Source organism: Entelurus aequoreus, linkage group LG07 (assembly GCF_033978785.1).
Source record: "Entelurus aequoreus isolate RoL-2023_Sb linkage group LG07, RoL_Eaeq_v1.1, whole genome shotgun sequence".
Taxonomy (NCBI): Eukaryota; Metazoa; Chordata; class Actinopteri; order Syngnathiformes; family Syngnathidae; genus Entelurus; species Entelurus aequoreus.
Genome location: NC_084737.1, coordinates 71,655,581 through 71,676,608, shown reverse-complemented (window position 1 = coordinate 71,676,608; position 21,028 = coordinate 71,655,581). Strand labels below are relative to the sequence as shown.

The 21,028-nt window shown below is 39.6% G+C and overlaps 1 protein-coding gene across 5 annotated transcripts in view; it reads right to left on the bottom strand.

Moving 5' to 3' along the window:
* kazna (kazrin, periplakin interacting protein a) overlaps positions 1–21,028 on the bottom strand; it is a 556,243-nt gene that overhangs the window by 76,146 nt on the left and 459,069 nt on the right. For all 5 annotated transcript variants that reach the window (XR_009826859.1, XM_062054433.1, XM_062054435.1 and 2 more), the window contains exon 5: positions 8,304–8,495. Coding sequence is in view for 4 of the 5 variants with exons in the window: in XM_062054433.1 (XP_061910417.1) it covers positions 8,304–8,495 (192 nt within the window). In the remaining variant the exon portion in view is untranslated. The remainder of the gene's footprint in view (positions 1–8,303; positions 8,496–21,028) is intronic.

The following is a 21,028-nucleotide window of genomic DNA, read 5'->3' as shown; positions in this document are numbered from 1 at the left end:
GATAACTAAGTTAAAAACATTTTCTTGAATAAAAAAGAAAGTAAAACAATATAAAAACAGTTACATAGAAACTAGTAATTAATGAAAATGAGTAAAATTAACTGTTAAAGGTTAGTACTATTAGTGGACCAGGAGCACGCACAATCATGTGTGCTTACAGACTGTATCCCTTGCAGACTGTATTGATATATATTGATATATAATGTAGGAACCAGAATATTGATAACAGAAAGAAATGGGGGGAGGGAGGTTTTTTGGGTTGGTGCACTAATTGTAAGTGTATCTTGTGTTTTTTATGTTGATTTAATTAAAAAAAAAAAAAAAAAAAAACCTAAAAAAAACCGATACGGATAATAAAAAAAACGATACCGATAATTTCCGATATTACATTTTAACACATCCCTAATTTTTAGACAATATGATTTGCCTGAGCGGCTAGGATACACCGAGAGTAACAAGCGGTAGATAATTAGAAAGGACAGATTAAAAAAATAAATAAAATAAAAATACAAATAATAATTTATTTTTTATTTTTTATTTGGGACTTTCCGCGGGCCGGATTTTGGACACTGGTGGGCCGGATGCAGCCCGCGGGCCGTAGTTTGGGGACCACTGTGTTAGAATATAGAGGTTGTTCAGTTCTTTGAACTGAAAGTTCCATCTTCTAGTTGTTTCTACACGTATGGATTCTTCATTCATCACTCCAAACAACATTTGTCAATTTTACAATATAACTACAACTATACATACTTACTAAACCGTCCCATGTGTGATGTCTGCAGGAGTGTTTTCATGCTCATATGTGTGTGTGCTATTGTTATGTAACCAAGCAAGCATGGTTAACATTAGCCAATATGCTAACACGTTTAAGAGTGTCTAAGTTGAGTTTATTTCGAACATGCAAGCATACACCATGATACATCACACATACTAGTTTCTCTATTCAACATGTTCGAAAAGGAGTAGGAAGAAGCAGAGCTTATTCAATCCTACCCCTTTTCCTTTACAAAGCAGTTGCTAAAACTTTTGTTCACTTATTGTTCTCAATGTATTCACAATATACTCCATAAGTAATAACAATAAACATACATAAATAATACTTGGTGAATTTGAGTCCATTTAGCTGATTCGAGAGCTAGCTTCTGCAGCTAGTGGGTCCATGACGGTGACTTCTGTTTTGTTCAAACAGCCGTTTTACTGCCATGTTACGGGCACTGTTTGGAAACAAATAAAGGTATGTAAATACACATTTACAAAATCCATCCATCCATTTTTACAGCTTGTCCCTTTCGGGGTTGCAGGGGGGGAGGTGTTGGAGCCTATCTCAGCTGCTGGGAGCAAATGTTCATGTTGTGGTGTCTTCCTTGCGATGTTATCGGGCGTTGTAGAGAGGAACGTTGAGATTTTAGATATGTATTTTAAACATTTTGTGTGGAATTTCAAACTTCTCAGCTTGGTGCCACAACCTTCTACTGTACATGTGAGATGTAAGATTTGTAACCTAGCATTCACTTTTTTTTAAACCCAAAAGCGATGCAGCAGCAGCTCAGTGGAGGCTCAAACAGCTAGCATACTGCTCACTAGTGGCCGGTGTCAAAAGAAAAGTAGTAGTAGTAGAAAAGTAGTTCCTCTGAGTTAGCGCTTACAATGGTCGTGGCACGAAAACGGAGTGTTGTTGACGGTTATTGGATGTTTTTTTAGAGGGCTCACAGGCATAACAGACGGCCCCTCATTACCTGCTTTGTTAGCCGCCTCATACTAGCAGTTTTTTACGATTTGGAAAGCACATAAAAGATAAAGACACGTGTTCTTGTCCCACACAGGGATTGTGAATGATGGGCAAAATCCTAACAAAAATGCAGTTTTCCTTTGAGCAAATCATATTCACAACTATGGCTAATAAATTGAAGGTGAATAAGGTAAACAAACATTCTGCATGTGAAGCGCAACATGTCGCAGTAAGTGTGAGCACATCTTCTTGTCACCAGCACCCAGGAGTGGTCCATAAAGGCAGCAAATGGGCAACATTGAACACATCTCATTAACATTATGGTGACAGGAAAATGCAATCCTAGTTAAAAAAGCGGTAGAATAAAACTCAGTTACAGAAGCCAAGTAGAAAAACCTGCTCTCGCTTTGCTCTGCTTGTAGGAGAATGGGGTTGCTGTCTCCGAAATGATGGTATAAACATTTACGAAATCAGAGCTCACCTATCCCTTGTGTGGTGTTCGGGTCTGTGGGACCCGTTTTCATTTTTCAAGAAAAATTATACAATTATTTAATTTTTCAAACTGAGACTCACTGACTTTGGCTCATTTTCTGTGAAGAACATATATCAGAATACATATTCAACCCCCTACACATTTCTATTACATATAAGATGTCCGGGTCCACTGGAGTGGAAATTGATGTTCTGTGTACCACAAGCAAACCCCCCCCACACACACACACAGCAGGCCTAGACAGGAGGAGGACAGTGTGTAGGTACACAGAACATCAGAGGGTCGAATGTGCGAGAAAATGAGAGCAGACAGTGTTGACAAACAATGTTGCAACCTTGTGTGGGAACCGCAGGTGCAGAAACACAAAAGAAGAATCCCTGTGGGATGCAGAAACTGGCAGAGAAATTTTCCGTGCAATGTTCATATTGTTGTTACTCAGCCAGCGTTTGTGGGTCTGATGGACCCGTTGCATTTTGTGGCTTTTAATGCCTCACAATCAAACACTTTTATGTTAAAATACTGAACAGATGTTTACCTTATCACAATCAAACACTTTTATGTTAAAATATTGAACAGATGTTTACCTTATCCCAATAAACATCTGTTCAGTATTTTAACATAAAAGTGTTTGATTGTGAGGCATTAAAAGCCACAAAATGCAACGGGTCCATCAGACCCACAAACGCTGGCTGAGTAACAACAATATGAACATTACAAAAGGGCTCTATAGTCTTCTCCAGAATATGACGACAGAACTAGTATTCTTCTAATATTCATGGGAAATAAGTTTAGTTTGCTAATTTTCCTACTCTTTGAATCCGTCCCCTTGCATAAACACTATGCGGTTGTTAAGGGCCACAATGACTACATTTTTACCTCCGTATGTCGTTTTCTTGGTTGATTGATTGAAACTTTTATTAGTAGATTGCACAGTACAGTACATATTCCGTACAACTGACCACTAAATGGTAGCACACGAATAAGTTGTACAACTTGTTTAAGTCGGGGTCCACGTTAATCAATTCATGGTAAATTCGAACCTACATCTATGTTCAGGCTGAAAGTTCAACTTCGATGGAGAGAATTGCCTCATGGATTCATTTATTCTTTGTCTCTGCTAAAATGTTCTTCAGTGGTGAGAGAACGCGTACCTTGTAATAGTTTTAGTTTGGTTTAAAACAACCACACTATTTAATTTTATATTGTAATCGAACCTTTTTAAACCTGTCCAAACGACATTTGTTTTTGCATAGTTTCTTTATAATTCATTGTGTTTCGTTTACTGTCGCAATTACCATATTTTCCGGACCATAGGGCTCACCGGATTATAAGGCGCACTGCAGATGAATGCTTTATTTTCAATCTTTTTTCATATATAAGGCGCACCGGATTATAGGGCGCATTAAAGGAGTCATATTATTAATATTTTCTTTCTAAATGGAAAACACTTCCTTGTGGTCTACATAACATGTGATGGTGGTTCTGTGGTTAAAATGTTGCATAGATTATGTTTTACAGATCATCTTCAAGCCGCTTTCTGACAGTCGCTCCAGGATGCGCCGTTTTGTGGGCGGTCTTATTTACGTGGCTCACCTTCGACAGCGTCTTCTCCCCGTCATCTTTGTTGTAACGGTGTAGCGTGCAAGGACGGGAGTGGAAGAAGTGTCAAAAGATGGAGCTAACTGTTAAAATGACATTCAGACTTTACTTAAATCAATAACAGAGCAGCATCTTCTCATCTGGAAACAACAACAAGGCCGGAAATGTGTCCCGTGAAAAACCGTACGACCGAAACTCTTTAATAACTAAAGTTCCTTGGGTGAATAATGAAAACTCACTACACCGGTATGTTTTAGCGCTTTAATGGCGAGTTTACTGACAGATATAAGTAAGAACTTTACACTACTTTATATTGGAAATGGCAACAGCGTAGGATGAATGTCCCATAACAAGAAGATAGAGAAAAAGAAGAAGCTTATTGACTACAATGTCGGCACAGACTACAAAGGATTTATGCAGATCCCAAAAACAAATCAGCAGGTACCAGAATTTAAAAAAAGTTCCTTTTGCATAATATTGCGAAACAAAACGGCAGATAATATGTCTTACCTTATTCACACACCATAATAATACTTGTATGTTTAATGCGCCGACAATCCCTCAAGCGGTGCGGCTTCATAGCTTGCCAAAGTCGTACTAAAACATTTTGATAGATTTTTGAGCGCTGTGTGTAATGTTTTATATTTTTAATGGAACATATACAATGTTTGGTGTTGTTTACTTGAGTCATATTGCCATCGTATTGCAGCCTACACTTTTCTCTTATGTTTGACTGCCATCTACTGGTCACGCTTATCATTACACCATGTACCAAATAAAATTGCTTCGAAGTCGGTAAGCTAAACCAGAATTATTCCGTACATTAGGCGCACCAGGTTATAAGGCGCACTGTCAAGTTTTGAAAAGAAAAAAAAAAGATTTTAAGTGTGCCTTATAGTCCGGAAAATACGATAATGCTGAAGTAGTTTTGAATTGGCTTTACCGCGGTACGAGATATCAAAAACTTTTATTTCCCCTTGAACATATCAATATTATTTTTTCACCTTTTCATATAAACATTGGACATTATCATTATCTAGTTCTCAATGTAGTCTTTATGTTTTTTGTTTACACATGATTATTTGTATTAAATACACATCTTTACTGAACTTATCAAATATTAATAATACATTATTTACTAATATGTAATTACATACTATTTGAAGGTCATTTTTGTTGGTTGATCTTTTACACGCTCCCATAGCCAAATCTACTTCTGGTCACCAAGAGTAATAGAGTAAATCCTCGTTTATCACTGTTAATTGCTTCCGGGCCTGGCCATGGTAAATAATTTGTAGTAGTAGTAATTATTCATTATAAACATAATATTTAAGATATAGCACAAAAAAAAATGACTTTCTAAATACAGTACAGGCCAAACGTTTGGACACACCTTCTCATTTCAATGCGTTTTCTTTATTTTCATGACTATTTTAATTGTAGATTGTCACTGAAGGCATCACAACTGTGACACCCTTGAAGTGAAAACCATTTCAGCTCATCGAGAGAATGCCAAGAGTGTGCAAAACAGTAATCACAGCAAAGGGTGGCTATTTTGAAAAAACTAGAATATAAAATAATGTTTTCAGTTATTAGTACATAACTCCACATGTGTTCATTCATAGTTTTGATGCCTTCAGTGACAATCTACAATGTAAATAGTCATGAAAATAAAGAAAATGCATTGAATGAGAAGGTGTGTCCAAACTTTTGGTCTGTACTGTACTAACTCTCTCATTTGAGTCACACATTAAGAGTGTTACTAAAACGGCCTTCTTTCATCTCTGTAATATCGCTAAAAGTTGTTCCATTTTGTCCACCAGCGACGCTGAGATCATTATTCATACGTTCGTTACATCTCGTCTTGATTACTTTAACATATTATTTTCGGGCCTCCCTATGTCTAGCATTAAAAGATTACAGTTGGTACAAAATGCGGCTGCTAGACTTTTGACATGAACAAGAAAGTTTTATCATAATACGCCTATACTGGCTCACCTGCACTGGCTTCCTGTGCACTTAAGATGTGACTTTAAGGTTTTACTACTTACGTATAAAATACTACACGGTCTAGCTCCAGCCTATCTTGCTGATTGTATTGTACCATATGTCCCAGCAAGAAATCTGCGTTCAAAGAACTCCGACTTATTAGTGATTCCCAGAGCTCAATAATAGTCTGCGGGCTATAGAGCGTTTTCTATTCGGGCTCCAGTACTCTGGAATGCCCTCCCAGTAACAGTTAAAGATGCTACCTCAGTAGAAGCATTTAAGTCCCATCTTAAAACTCATTTGTATACACTAACCTTTAAATAGACCCCCTTTTTAGATCAGTTGATCTGCCGTCTCTTTTCTGCACTGCCCCCCTCTCCTGCGTGGAGAGGTTAGAAGGTGACCACAGATGAAGCGCTAGCTGTTCAAAGTCAGGACCTGGGGTGGACCACTCATCTGTGCATCAGTTGGGGATGTCTCTGCGCTGCTGACTTGTCTCCATTCAAGATGATCCCCTGCTGGCCTCACTACGGACTGGACTCCCACACTATTAACTAGATCCACTCGACGTCCATTGCACCGGTCACCCAGGGTGAGGGGTCCCCACATCTGCGGTCCCCTCCAAGGTTTCTCATTGTATCCCATTGGGTTGAGTTTTTTCTCGCTCTGATGTGGGATCTGAGCCGAGGATGTCGCTGTGGCTTGTGCAGCCCTTTGAGACACTCGTGATTTAGGGCTATATAAATAAACTCGGATTGATTGATACTGTACATAAGAAAACCCTGTCGACATGAAATACCAACTCCCATATAGTCACCTTAAAGGCCTACTGAAATGAAATTGTTTTATTTAAACGGGGATAGCAGATCCATTATATGTGTCATACTTGATCATTTCGCGATATTTCCATATTTTTGCTGAAAGGATTTAGTATAGAACAACGACGATAAAGTTCGCAACTTTTGGTCTCTGATAAAAGAAAGCCTTGCCCCTACCGGAAGTAGCGTGACGTCACAGTAGGAAGGACTGCTCACATTTTCCTATTGTTTTCAATGCAGCTAGAGAGATTCGGACCGAGAAAGTGACGATTACCCCATTAATTTGAGCGAGGATGAAAGATTTGTGGATGAGGAACGTGAAAGTGAAGGACTAGCGTGCAGTGCAGGACGTATCTTTTTTCGCTCTGACTATAACTTAGGTACAAGGGTTCATTGGATTCCACACTCTCTCCTTTTTCTATTGTGGATCACGGATTTGTATTTTAAACCACCTCGGATACTATATCCTCTTGAAAATGAGAGTCGAGAACGCACAATGGACATTCACAGTGACTTTTATCTCCACGACAATACATCGGTGAAGCTCTTTAGCTACGGAGCTGACGTGATAGCATCGTGCTTAAATGCAGATAGAAACAAAATAAATAAACTCCTGACTGGAAGGATAGACAGAAAATCAACAATACTATTAAACCATGGACATGTAAATACACGGTTAATGCTTTCCAGGCTGGCGAAGCTTAACAATGCTGTTGCTAACAACGCCATTGAAGCTAACTTAGCAACGGGACCTCACAGAGCTATGATAAAAACATTAGCGCTCCACCTACGCCAGCCAGCCCTCATCTGCTCATCAACACCCGTGCTCACCTGCGTTCCAGCGATCGACGGATCAACGAAAGACTTCACCCGATCATAGATGCTGTCGGCGGCCCGGAGACGGAGGAAGTCAAGGTGAGGTCGGCGGCTAGCGCGTCTGCTATCCATCTCAAAGTCCTCCTGGTTGTGTTGCTGTAGTCCGCCGCTAATACACCGATCCCACCTACAACTTTCTTCTTTGCAGTCTCCATTGTTCATTAAACAAATTGTAAAAGATTCACCAACACAGATGTCCAGAATACTGTGGAATTTTGAGATGAAAACAGAGCTTTTTGTATTGTATTCAATGGGGCCGAATACTTCCCTTTCAACGATTGACGTCACGCGCATACGTCATCATACATAAACGTTTTCAACCGGAAGTTTAGCTGGAAATTTAAAATGTCACTTTATAAGTTAACCCGGCCGAATTGGCATGTGTTGCAATGTTAAGATTTCATCATTGATGTATAAACTATCAGACTGCGTGGTCGGTAGTAGTGGGTTTCAGTAGGCCTTTAACAAGCTGCAAACTTCGAAGCGAGATGTGGCGAAGGGCAACTTTATTGCAATACTCACGAGGCCGCAGTCAGCCTCAGCGTGTTACACGAGTAATATTAAAGACTGAAATAGGGCCCCATTTGCAAGTGTACTCAACAAGACTTTTCTGGAGTCAGAATTTGTCCCATTCAGACCATTTAGAATGAACCTGTTGGTATTCTGTATAATTCTCCGACGAACACGTCTCGGTATAAAGCAAAGCCCCGACAAGGAGGGTACAGTGCATGGTCATAGTGACCTTGTCGTGTTTTAAATAGCACACACAGCTCATTTCTCGCCACGCTCCAGTTCTGACCTTGCAACGCTTCCTTGGCACGGTCCAGCTCTTGCTCCTTCTGGGCCAGCTGCACGCGGAGCTCAGTGGCAGAGAGTACGTCAGCCGAGCATCCTCCTTGGCTCTCTTCCAGGTCCTTACTCAACATATCCTTCATCTGGCGCAGCAGGTGCACCTCCTCCTGGAGCTGGGCCACCTCCTCGCGGAGCAGGACTACAACACACAGGAGAGATTGAATGAGACGTCGAATGTTTCGAGGTAGACCCTCAACAACAAGCATTCAATTATTTCCCTCACGTTTGATGTTTTGATACTTCTCTTGTATCAGAGCTCATTAAACCGTGCACGTGGTCGTGATGTTGTGGCCGCACCTAATTTAGCATCAATGTATGAGGACACGGTTTCATTTTTAATTTAGATAACTGCAGTGCCAGTTAATGAGTCGATGAACAAAAACACTGATAACGTGTGGTGCCTGCTTGATCTGTGCTTAAAGAGTAATTAGAAAATATACAGAGAAGGATATCTGTTGAATACTTAAAGTACACTGGGATAAACAACAAAATGAACAAAGAAAATGAAGGTAAATGAAAGGGGTGTCCAAAAAAAAAAGATTTTGGAATGTATCGCGATTCCCATTTGGAGCAATAATCGATAAAAAAATTGTTTTATTATATATTTTTTTTTATATGTCCTGTCCAGCCTTATTTCTATTTGACTTTATCAAATGTTTATCACTGGATCGGTTGTGATCATGTAAGCCAGGGGTGTCAAACTCATTTTAGATCGGGGGCCGCATGGAGAAAAATCTACTCCCAGGTGGGCCGGACTGGTAAAATCACGGCACGATAACTTAAAAATAAAGACAACTTCAGATTTTTTTTTTTGTTTAAAAATAGAACAAGCACATTCTGAAAATGAACAAATCATAATGTTGATGGGTTTTTTTACACATACATGTTGCAGTTAATAGTATTCTATCTTTATTTGTCATTACTTATACTTTCTGAATAAATGATGGGATAATGTTCATCAGTCAACTCATAGGTGTAATTTTCAATCTATTAAGATAAAAAAATATCAAAATCAAATTACAGAATGTTATTTATGTAGTTTACTCATTTTTCTCAACTGGTGCACTAAGATCATGTGTTTTTTTGGTTTTTTTTTTACATATGTAGCATCATCTAAAATTATACAAAGAATTGCTATTGCGACATCTAGTGGACACATTTAGAAGAGCAGTTTCTTTCATTCCAAAATTTCGCAAACTCATCCCGCGGGCCGCATAAAACCTGTTCGTGGGCCTGATCCGGCCCGCGGGCCGTACGTTTGACACCCCTGATGTAAGCTCTCCTAATAAGACAGTCAGGAGGTTCAGAGTGGAGAGAAGGGCACTAGATTGAAAATAGTTAAGACACGCACCCGTTTTTCAATGTCCACATGGCCTCTAGCTTGGCAAAGACGCATGCATTGAAGCTGTGCATTACAAATGACACTCCTGAGTGGGAGCGCAGCGCCCTCCAGTTGTACACAAACCGGTGAAGCGTCCAACCCGCTGACACTGCCAACACACTGTATAATGCATATGTTCCTTCTTGACTGCACTTAAATGTAGAGTATATGTAGTATATGTAGAATATATTTATATTATTTATATATTATATATATAATATATTATATATATTATATTATTTATTATTATTCTTGTCTATTGTGAGCGAACTGTGGTGCTGAATTTCCCCCAGGGATCAATAAAGTACTTTCTATTCTATTCTATTCTAACTACTTTGTGGCTCACAGAATGACCTCATTTTAACTGCAAAATACATTTTTACATTGTTGCGATTGATGTATGCACATTAATGGAGCTAGTACAATTGGCTTGTAGTTGATACATTTATGTATAAAACATGCAGTTATCAGCCTATGCATAGCTTGAAATTGGCCTCTCCAGATTTATATTGTTTATACATTTATGTGTCATTGCAGATGAAAAGCCTGAAATTACAGATAAAAACTGAAAATATATTTGCTTATTATAATGTAGATATTTTAAAATATTATAAATATTACACACATAAATACATTTAATACATACAAGTATTTGGCCACCTGCCTTGACTCACATATGAACTTGAAGTGCCATCCCATTCCTAACCCATAGGGTTCAATATGATGTCGGTCCACCTTTTGCGACTATTACAGCTTCAACTCTTCTGGGAAGGCTGTCCACAAGGTTGCGTAGTGTGTTTATAGGAATTTTCCACCATTCTTCCAAAGCGCATTGGTGAGGTCACACACTGATGTTGGTCGAGAAAGCCTGACTCTCAGTCTTTGTTCTAATACATCCCAAAAGTGTTCAGTCAAGTTCATCCACACCAGACTCTGTCATCCATGTCTTTATGGACCTTGCTTTGTGCACTGGTGCACAGTCATGTTGGAAGAGGAAGGGGCCCGCTCCAAACTGTTCCCACAAGGTTGGGAGCATGGAGTTGTCCAAAATGTTTTGGTATCCTGGAGCATTCAAAGTTCCTTTCACTGGAACTAAGGGGCCAAGCCCAACTCCCAACAAAGAACCCCACACCATAATTCCTCCTCCACCAAATTTCACACTCGGCACATTGCAGTCCGAAATGTAGCATTCTCCTGGCAACCTCGAAACCCAGACTCGTTAATCAGATTTCCAGGTGGAAAAGCGTGATTCATCACTCCAGAGAAGGCGTCTCCACTGCTCTAGAGTCCACTGGCAACGTGTTTTACACCACTGCATCCGACGCTTTGCATTGTACTTGGTGATGTATGGCTTAGACACAGTTGCTCGGCCATGGGAACCCATTCCATGAAGCTGTCTGCGTACTGTACGTGGGCTAATTGGAAGGCCACGTGAAGTTTGGAGCTCTGTAGCAACTGACTGTGCGGAAAGTCTTTGCACTATGCGCTTCAGCATTCGCTGACCCCTACCTGTCAGTTTACGTGGCCTACCACTTGGTGGCTGAGTTGCTGTTGTTCCCAAACTCTTCCATTTTCTTATAATAAAGACGACAGTTGACTTTGGAATATTTAGGAGCGAGGAAATTTCCCGACTGGATTTGTTGCACAGCTGGAAATCACTAAGCTCCTGAGAGCGGCCCATTCTTTCACAAATGTTTGTAGAAACAGTCTACGTGCCTAAGTGCTTGATTTTATACAACTGTGGCCAATTGATTAGGACACCAGATTCTCATTATTTGGATGGGTGGCCAAATACTTTTGGCAAAATAGTGTATTATATATCCTTTCAGGCAATGTTTTTGAAAAATAATGAAATGCAAGCCACATTTGATTACAATGGCAGCTAACAAACAATTTAAAAAAAACTATTTTTTAAAACTGATCATTTGAAAAAAACCTACATAATTATTAAAAACTAAAAAAAAATAATGTTATTTTAAGAAAATACAACAACAGAGAATGGATAGAAAAAAACATGAATATATCATCTAAAATAAAGAAATATATCATGCAAATATATTTTTCCTGAACAAAAATAATTATATAGCAGTTCGACCTAAGCCACTCCTGGTTACAATGGCAGCTCTTAGTAAAAATAAACATAATATCAAAAGGCAACATTTAAGGACAAAAGCCTGCATGGTGAGGGCCTAAATTGTGGTTAATGGCGTCTGCTCTTTGTCTCTGCGGGAACCAGCAAACAAATATGTGCACTCACTGTCATCCATCTCCGCCTCTATCCTATTTGATTGCCCTAATCAGACTTGGCCCATTGTTATTACGGCTCAGTGAAACAGTAAATTGAACCTCCAGCCGAGAGAGTTTTCTGCAAATGACTGCTGCAATCTGTGCATTTGCACAATAGCCCTTCTCTTATGAATGTGATCAATGTCATTTCCTACTTGTACAGTTTGGGCTAAAGAGATTGAACTGTCCTCTTGAATAATCCGGCAGCATTTGTGTGACTGCTTTGGTGAGGCGGAAACTAAAAACTACAAAGTAGTCCCAAAATATCAGCAGCGGACACATTTGTCATCATTTCTGGTGACATCAAACATGTGAGGAGACTGTGGAACATTTTTCAAAACAAATATTCTTTAGCGTGATCCTTATACTCATCATTTTGTAAACACATGTCCAGGATATTTACTTGACCACGGAGTAGGTGTGTGCAATACTCGGAAATGTGCTATTGATCCAAGTAATAGCAGTATCACTGATATTTGACTTGAAGCATAATCATTGAATAGTTTTGTGAATCTTCCTCTAGTTAGTTGATTATGACACAGGGAAATTATTGTATCAAAATATAAATGTTTCATAACTTAATGCAACAATATAAAAACTTGTATTCATATTAAAATAATTTACTTATTTCGTTAACTACATTAGATTATTTAAAAAAAAAAAAGCAAGTGCAAAATAATCAAAATTCACAACAAAAATGTTATAAAGATGTCAACAAAACAACAAAGCAAGTAAAAATGTATTTTTTTTTAAAAACAGAACTAGTGTGGACAAAAACCTAGTGCAACTAGACCGGGGGTCAGCAACCCGTGGCTCTTTAAAAAAGGATGGAAAATGGAAAAAGATAGGGAAATATATATTTTTTGTTTTAGTATGTTTTTTGTTTGAGGACAAACATGACACAAACCTTCCCAATTGTTAGAACTCCCACTGTTTAATATGTTTGTGTGTATGCTTCACTGATAAAAGTATTTGGTGAACATCGTTTTGTCCTACTAACGTCGGCGGTTCTTGAACTCACCATAGTGTGGACTGTGATGCAACAGTTTGTTACCATGTAGTGAAGTGAAGTGAAGTGAATTATATTTATAAAGCACTTTTTCTCAAGTGACTCAAAGCGCTTTACATTGTGAAACCCAATATATAATTTACATTTTTAAACCAGTGTGGGTGGCACTGGGAGCAGGTGGGTAAAGTGTCTTGCCCAAGGACACAACGGCAGTGACTAGGATGGCGGAAGCGGGGCTCGAACCTGCAACCCTCAAGTTGCTGGCACGGCCGCTCTACCAACCGAGCTATAACGGTTATATATATATAAAATTGTCCACTCCTTCTTTGTCTCATTTTGTCCACCAAACATTTTATGCTGTGCGTGAATGCCTTAAGGTGAGCTTTGTTGATGTGATTGACTTGTTGGAGTGCTAATCAGCCATATTTGGTCAATGCTAACATGTTATTTAGGCTAGCTGTATGTACATATTGCATCATAATGCCTCATTTGTAGGTATTTTTGAGCTCATTAAATATCCTTTACTTTTATCCTCTTTGTACATGATTTAGTTTTGCATGTCATTACACCCATTATCTGTATGCAATATCGGCTGCATTTCAGATAGTTGTGTGACATTTTGTTCCAGACCACAGTAAACATTACCTAGCTTGCCAAAGATTGTGATAAATCTATTAAAAGAAGACAGACTGCCATTTCTTTTAACTTGGACACACACATCTATACCTTTGGTCATTAAAAGCCAGTAATTTCCAGGAGTTATCTCACCTTCTGAGTAGCCTCTGATTTACTCATGTTTTTTTTTAATGTTGTAAAACTGTGTAGAATGAATATTACATTTCAACATTTCTGTCAACGAAGATTTGCTTCAGCCTGCGACACACAGTAATTTTGATAGTAGGCTAATATAGCTAATATTGACACTTATGTCTTCATTATAAGACTTATATACAGCTTTTCATTTTTTGCGGCTCCAGACAGATTTGTTTTTTGTATTTTTGGTCCAATATGGCTCTTTCAACGTTTTGGGTTGCTGACCCCTGAACTAGAGAGTGCACATACAAAATAAAAATAATGCAACGGGGAAACAAAAAGGAAAAACATGAGGGAGAGGAAACACAATGAAAGCTATGCAGCGTAGAGGTGCAAAGCACAAAGAACATAATTTGACCCAAAAATATCCAGTCCCGTCCTCAAGCATCCTGATTGGCAACAAAGGACAGGTGTGTCCTGATTGCTAATCAGGGACAGGTAAGGGAGCCATCGTTCAGACCACAGTTGTGGTGGCAAATGGAATCAAACAGGAAGCGGAACGCAATATAAGAGCGCTGGACAGGAAATGATACAAAACACGAGAAACAAATCACAACAATGTGAGATCATGGCACAGACATTCATGAAAAAATAAAGTTGGTAGCCAGTAGAGCAGGCAAAGTGTGCCTGAGCGAGTAGTTGAGAGAGAGCTATATTCCATGTTTGCACTGACCGACAAGAAGAGACGTTACTGGCTCACCTGCACTGGCTTCCTGTGCACTTAAGATGCAATTTTAAGGTTTTACTACTTACGTATAAAATACTAAACGGTCTAGCTTCATCCTATCTTGCTGATTGTGTTGTACCGTATGTCCCGGCAAGAAATCTGCGTTCTAAGAACTCCGGGTTACTAGTGATCCCCAGAGCCCAAAAACAGTCTGCGGGCTATAGAGCGTTTTCTATTTGGGCTCCAGTACTCTGGAATGCCCTCCCGGTAACAGTTAGAGATGCTACCTCAGTAGAAGCATTTAAGTTCCATTTTAAAACTCATTTGTATACTCTAGCCCAGTGGTTCTTAACCCGGGTTCGATCGAACCCTAGGGGTTTGGTGAGTTGGCCTCAGGGGTTCGGCAGAGCCTCCGCTGCAGCGGTCAAGACACACCAGACTCATGAATTGATTAACGTGGACCCCGACTTAATTAAACAAGTTGAAAAACTTATTTGAGTGTTACCATTTATTGGTCAATTGTACGGAATATGTACTGTACTGTGCAATCTCCTAATAAAAGTTTCATTCAATCAATCGTGTAAATAAAAACCTCTCCCTAGCGTATCTGTACTGTAAAGTTAAAATTTGAATAACAATAAACAAGAAGTCTAAGTCTAAGTATTATGGATACCCCCAAAACAATGTTCCCTCTAATTTTCCATCTGATTTGCAAGTGTGTCATTTGGTGTGAGTTCATGCACTGTGTTGGTTTTGTTCTTTGAACAAGGTGATGTTCATGCACGGTTCATGTTGTGCACTAGTAAAAAAAACATATAACTTTGTCTTGAATTTGACAAAAAACAAAAAAAACATTTTATTTGTCACTAAAGAAGGGTTCAGTGAATGTGCATATGAAACTGGTGGGGTTCGGTACCTCCAACAAGGTTAAGAACCACTGCTCTAGCCTTTAAATAGACCCCCCTTTTAGACTAGTTGATCTGCCGTCTCTTTTCTCCACGCAGGAAAGGGGGGCAAGGGGTCCCCTCTGAGGTTTCTCATCGTATCCCATTGGATTGAATTTTTTTTTCCCCTGATGTGGGATCTGAGCCGAGGATGTCGTTGTGGCTTGTGCAGCCCTTTGAGACAATCGTGATTAAGGGCTATATAATAAAACTTTGATTGACTTTGATTGATTGATTTAAGTGATATTTCTTAAAACCCATTTTTGCTACAAGTTTTTCGAAAAACACCAACTCGGCGAGTCCAAATAAAATAAATCAAATGTGAGCAAAACCTAAAATAGTTATTAAGCTTTTACCAAAGCCAGCAATCATAAATGAAGCTTTCAATACATACACAATGTTTACACTTATAGTTATATTTTGAGAAAAACACACTAGTATCGATCCAATACCAATACCCACTTTGGCATCAATATTATAAATTTTTAGAGCGATATGCCCACCCTTACTACATGGAGTGTCAGGCTTTTATTTTGAGTAAGAAATGTATTACGAGGAAGTCCTTTATCTGTACAAATGCATTTATATAATGAATACAACTTCTAGCTTCAGCACTTTCTCTTTCAATTGGCACTTCGGCTTTACAGATGCCAAGGGGTGCTTTGTTAAGATTTTTTGGAAAAAAAAAAAATTCATCGACACATTTGAACACACACAAAACGAGACAACATTGGCAAGGCAAGGCAAGGCAACTTTATTTGTATAGCGCTTTTCATACACAAGGCAGACTCAAAGTGCTTCACAGACAACAAAGTGAAATGAAAGAAAATAAAAGCAAAATTAAAATGCAGACAATAAAAATAAAAACAGTGCAGACGTTAAGAGTTAAAAGATTTAGCTGAAAGTTAAGGTGAACATAAAAGTCTTCAGTCTAGTTTTAAAAGTAGTCAGAGTTGGGGAAAGTCTGACATCTTCAGGAAGTTTATTCCAGCTATTTGTTGCATAGTGACTGAATGATGCGCTCCCTTGATTTGAGTTTACTCTTGGAACCGCTAACAGATTGGTCTCAGAAGATCTTAGTGATCTAGAGGGCTTATATAGTGGGAGAATATCAGTAATATACTTGGGCCCTAGACCATGTAGTGATTTATATGTGAGCAGGAGGATTTTGAAATTAATTTTCTGATGTACAGGGAGCCAATGTAAGGATTTAAGAATTGGTGTAATGTGCTCACATTTTTTGTTTTTTGTTAGAACTCTAGCAGCAGCGTTCTGAACAAGCTGTAGCTGCCTGACAGTTTTTTTGGGAAGACCTGCAAGGAGACCATTACAATAGTCTAGCCTACTGGTAATAAAGGCATGTACAAGTTTTTCAAAGTCTTGAGCTGACATGAGCCCTCTAAGTCTTTTTACATTTTTGAGGTGATAGTAGGCCAATTTTGTTACTGATTTGATGTGACTGTCGAAATGTAAATCAGAATCTAAAATAACCCCAAGATTTCTGGCTTTATTTGAGGTTTTCAGGGACAGTGATTGAATGTGTTGGACGACTTTAAACCTTTCTTTTTTACCACCAAAAACAATTATCTCAGTTTTATCTTCATTTAGTTGTAGGACATTTTGGCACATCCAGTGTTTGACTTGCTCAATGCACTGGCACAGAAGATCTATGGGGCGATAGTCATTTGGTGATAGCGCTACATAGATTTGGGTGTCATCGGCATAGCAATGATGGTCAATGTTATTATTTTGCATGATTTGTCCTAGTGGGAGCATATAGATGTTAAATAAAGTCGGCCCCAAGATTGAACCTTGGGGGACTCCACACGTTACGTTGGTTGGTTCTGATACAAAGTCACCAATGGAAACAAAATAGTTCCTATCTTGTAGATATGACTTGAACCAGCTTAAAACTGTGCCTGAGATCCCCACCCAGTTTTCCAACCTGTCCAAAAGTATTGAGTGGTCGACAGTGTCAAATGCAGCACTGAGGTCCAAAAGCATTAATACTGAAGTTTTGCCAGAGTCTGGAACCGTTGAGTGCCGGTATCGATTCCCAGGCACCATGCAGAAATCGGGACGATATCAATTCAAATGCGAAAGGTAGCCATGGCTAGCTGTGCAGGTAGTGTGTGTTGTGCTTAAAAGACTTTAGTAAAAGTCACCTATTGGTATTTTTTTTTTCCCCGATAAGGGATTTAGTTAAAGGCCTACTGAAATGAATTTTTTTTATTTAAACGGGGATAGCAGATCCATTCTATGTGTCATACTTGATCATTTCGCGATATTGCCATATTTTTGCTGAAAGGATTTAGTAGAGAACAACGACGATAAAGGTCGCAACTTTTGGTCGCTGATAAAAAAAAGCCTTGCTTATACCGGAAGTAGCGTGACGTCACCGGAGGAAGGACTCCTCACATTTTCCCATTGTTTACAATGCAGCGAGAGAGATTCGGACCGAGAAAGCGACGATTACCCCATTAATTTCAGCGAGGATGAAAGATTTGTGGATGAGGAAAGTGAGAGCGAAGGATTACAGTGCAGTGCAGGACGTATCCTTTTTCGCTCTGACCGTAACTTAGGTACAAGGGTTCATTGGATTCCACACTTTCTCATTTTTCTATTGTGGATCACGGAATTGTATTTTAAACCACCTCGGATACTATATCCTCTTGAAAATGAGAGTCGAGAACGCGAAACGTACATTCTCAGTGACTTTTATCTCCACGACAATACATCGGCGAAGCTCTTTAGCTACTGAGCTAACGTGATAGCATCGGGCTCAAATGCAGATAGAAACAAAACAAATAAATCCCTGACTGGAAGGATAGACAGAAGATCAACAATACTATTAAACCATGGACATGTAACTACACGGTTAATAATTCCCAGCTTGGCGAAGCTTAACAATGCTGTTGCTAACGACGCCATTGAAGCTAACTTAGCAACGGGACCTGACAGAGCTATGCTAAAAACATTAGCGCTCCACCTACGCCAGTCCTCATCTGCTCATCAACACCCGTGCTCACCTGCGTTACAGCGATCGACGGAAGGACGAAGGACTTCACCCGATCATCCGTGCGGTCGGCGGCTAGCGTTGGCTAGCGCGTCTGCTATCCAAGTCAAAGTCCTCCTGGTTGTGTTGCTGTAGTCCGCCGCTAATACACCGATCCCACCTACAACTTTCTTCTTTGCAGTCTTCATTGTTCATTAAACAAATTGCAAAAGATTCACCAACACAGATGTCCAGAATACTGTGGAATTTTGAGATGAAAACAGAGCTTTTTGTATTGGCTTCAATGGGGTACCAATACTTCCGTTTCAACGATTGACGTCACGCGCATACGTCATCATACATAGACGTTTTCAACCGGAAGTTTAGCGAGAAATTTAAAATTGCACTTTATAAGTTAACCCGGCCGTATTGGCATGTGTTGCAATGTTAAGATTTCATCATTGATATATAAACTATCAGACTGCGTGGTCGGTAGTAGTGGGTTTCAGTAGGCCTTTAAGTGAAATGTGCACCTTGTCACCCATCACTAAAGGAGCTGCCATACTTAGTGTAGAGAAAGTGTAGTCTTGCAGGTATGATGCCCCCAGCCATTATTGGGGTATATGGCGTCTATTACAATACAGTTCAGTAATTGTAATCTCTTTTGTTCCTATTTTTCACAGTCTGAATAATGCATCCTTCAAACAGCAGGGCGTGAGGTGTCAGCCATGAGCGACTTGACAGCTACAGCTACCTTTCCTATTCAAAACAACATTTAATGACACCGCGCTACTGTATGTTCTGCTGCAGGGGTGAACAAAAATAAGCTGCTTTTAGACAACACATCAGTGGAAAAACATTCTGTCAAACTGGCTGCTGTCACACTCTCCCACTTTTACAAAAAAGGCAAGCCTTAAGAAAGTACAGTTTAAAAAAATACAAAAAACATCCAACAGGGTTTCATTGAGGTCAGTGGCCAAGAGGCATTTGAAATTAAACCTAGCTGAAGTCAGATTGGAGGTCAAACGATAGGGAAACACTATATGTGTGTGTGTGTGAGTTACCTGCTTAGCTACAGTCGTGGTCAAAAGTTGACATCCACTTGTAAAGAACATAATGTCATGGCTGTCTTCAGTTTCCAATAATTTCTACAAATCTTATTTTTTTGTGATAGAGTGATTGGAGCACATACTTGTTGGTCACAAAAAAACGTTCATGATGTTTGGTTATTTTATGAATTTATTATGGGTCTACTGAAAATGTGACCAAATCTGCTGGGTCAAAAGTATACATACAGCAATGTTAATATTTGGTTACATGTCCCTTGGCAAGTTTCACTGCAATAAGGCGCTTTTGGTAGCCATCCAAAAGCTTCTGGAAAGCTTCTGGTTGAATTTTTGACCACTCCTCTTGACAAAATTGGTGCAGTTCAGCTAAATTTGTCAGTTTTCTGACATGGATTTGTTTCTTCAGCATTGTCCACACGTTTAAGTCAGGACTTTGGGAAGCCCATTCTACAACCTTAATTCTTGACATGTGTTTGGGGTCATTGTCCTGTTGGAACACCCAACTGCGCCCAAGACCCAACCTCCAGGCTGATTATTTTAGGTTGTTCTGAAGAATTTGGAGGGCTCAGATCCCACATCAGGGGATCTTAATCCGGACTCCCGAACAATATACGAATGAGGTGAAAGAGAATGAGGCAGGTATATATATTACAAGGCAAATAATAAAGCCAACACAATCCTCTTCACGCTGCATGTGTGCACTAGAGAGTGTGCATGGACACTGGGACTTCACACGTAGGTGTGGAAATACAGAAACCCGAACCATTTGAGAAATCAGACTAATTTAGCGCATAGAAACTGAATTAGCCACCTTACTCTTGATTTTGATTGTATTCAATAACTACATTTAATCGCTTTACAGTTTACAACCTTGTCAAATAGTATTAAAGCATGTGTTAATTACAGATTCCATTATTTAACACATAAACCTTAGACTTAGGTCAGGCTGAATAGAAAAATAGGTACTAAATAAATATACTGCATATAACAGGACTCGGTAAGGTCTATTCAGGTGTACTGGAGAGGAGGCTACGCCGGATAGTCGAACCTCGGATTCAGGAGGAACAGTGTGGTTTTCGTCCTGGTCGTGGAACTGTGGACCAACTCTATACTCTCGGCAGGGTCCTTGAGGGTGCATGGGAGTTTGCCCAACCAGTCTACATGTGCTTTGTGGACTTGGAGAGGGCATTCGACCGTGTCCCTCAGGAAGTCCTGTGGGGAGTGCTCAGAGAGTATGGGGTATCGGACTGTCTGATTGTGGCGGTCCGATCCCTGTACGATCAGTTTCAGAGCTTGGTCCGCATTGCCGGCAATAAGTTGGACCCGTTTCCAGTGAGGGTTGGACTCCGCCAAGGCTGCCCTTTGTCACCGATTCTGTTCATAACTTATATGGACAGACTTTCTAAGCACAGTCAGGGAGTTGAGGGGATCCGGTTTGGTGGCTGCAGGATTAGGTCTCTGCTTTTTGCAGATGATGTGGTCCTGATGGCTTCCTCTGGCCAGGATCTTC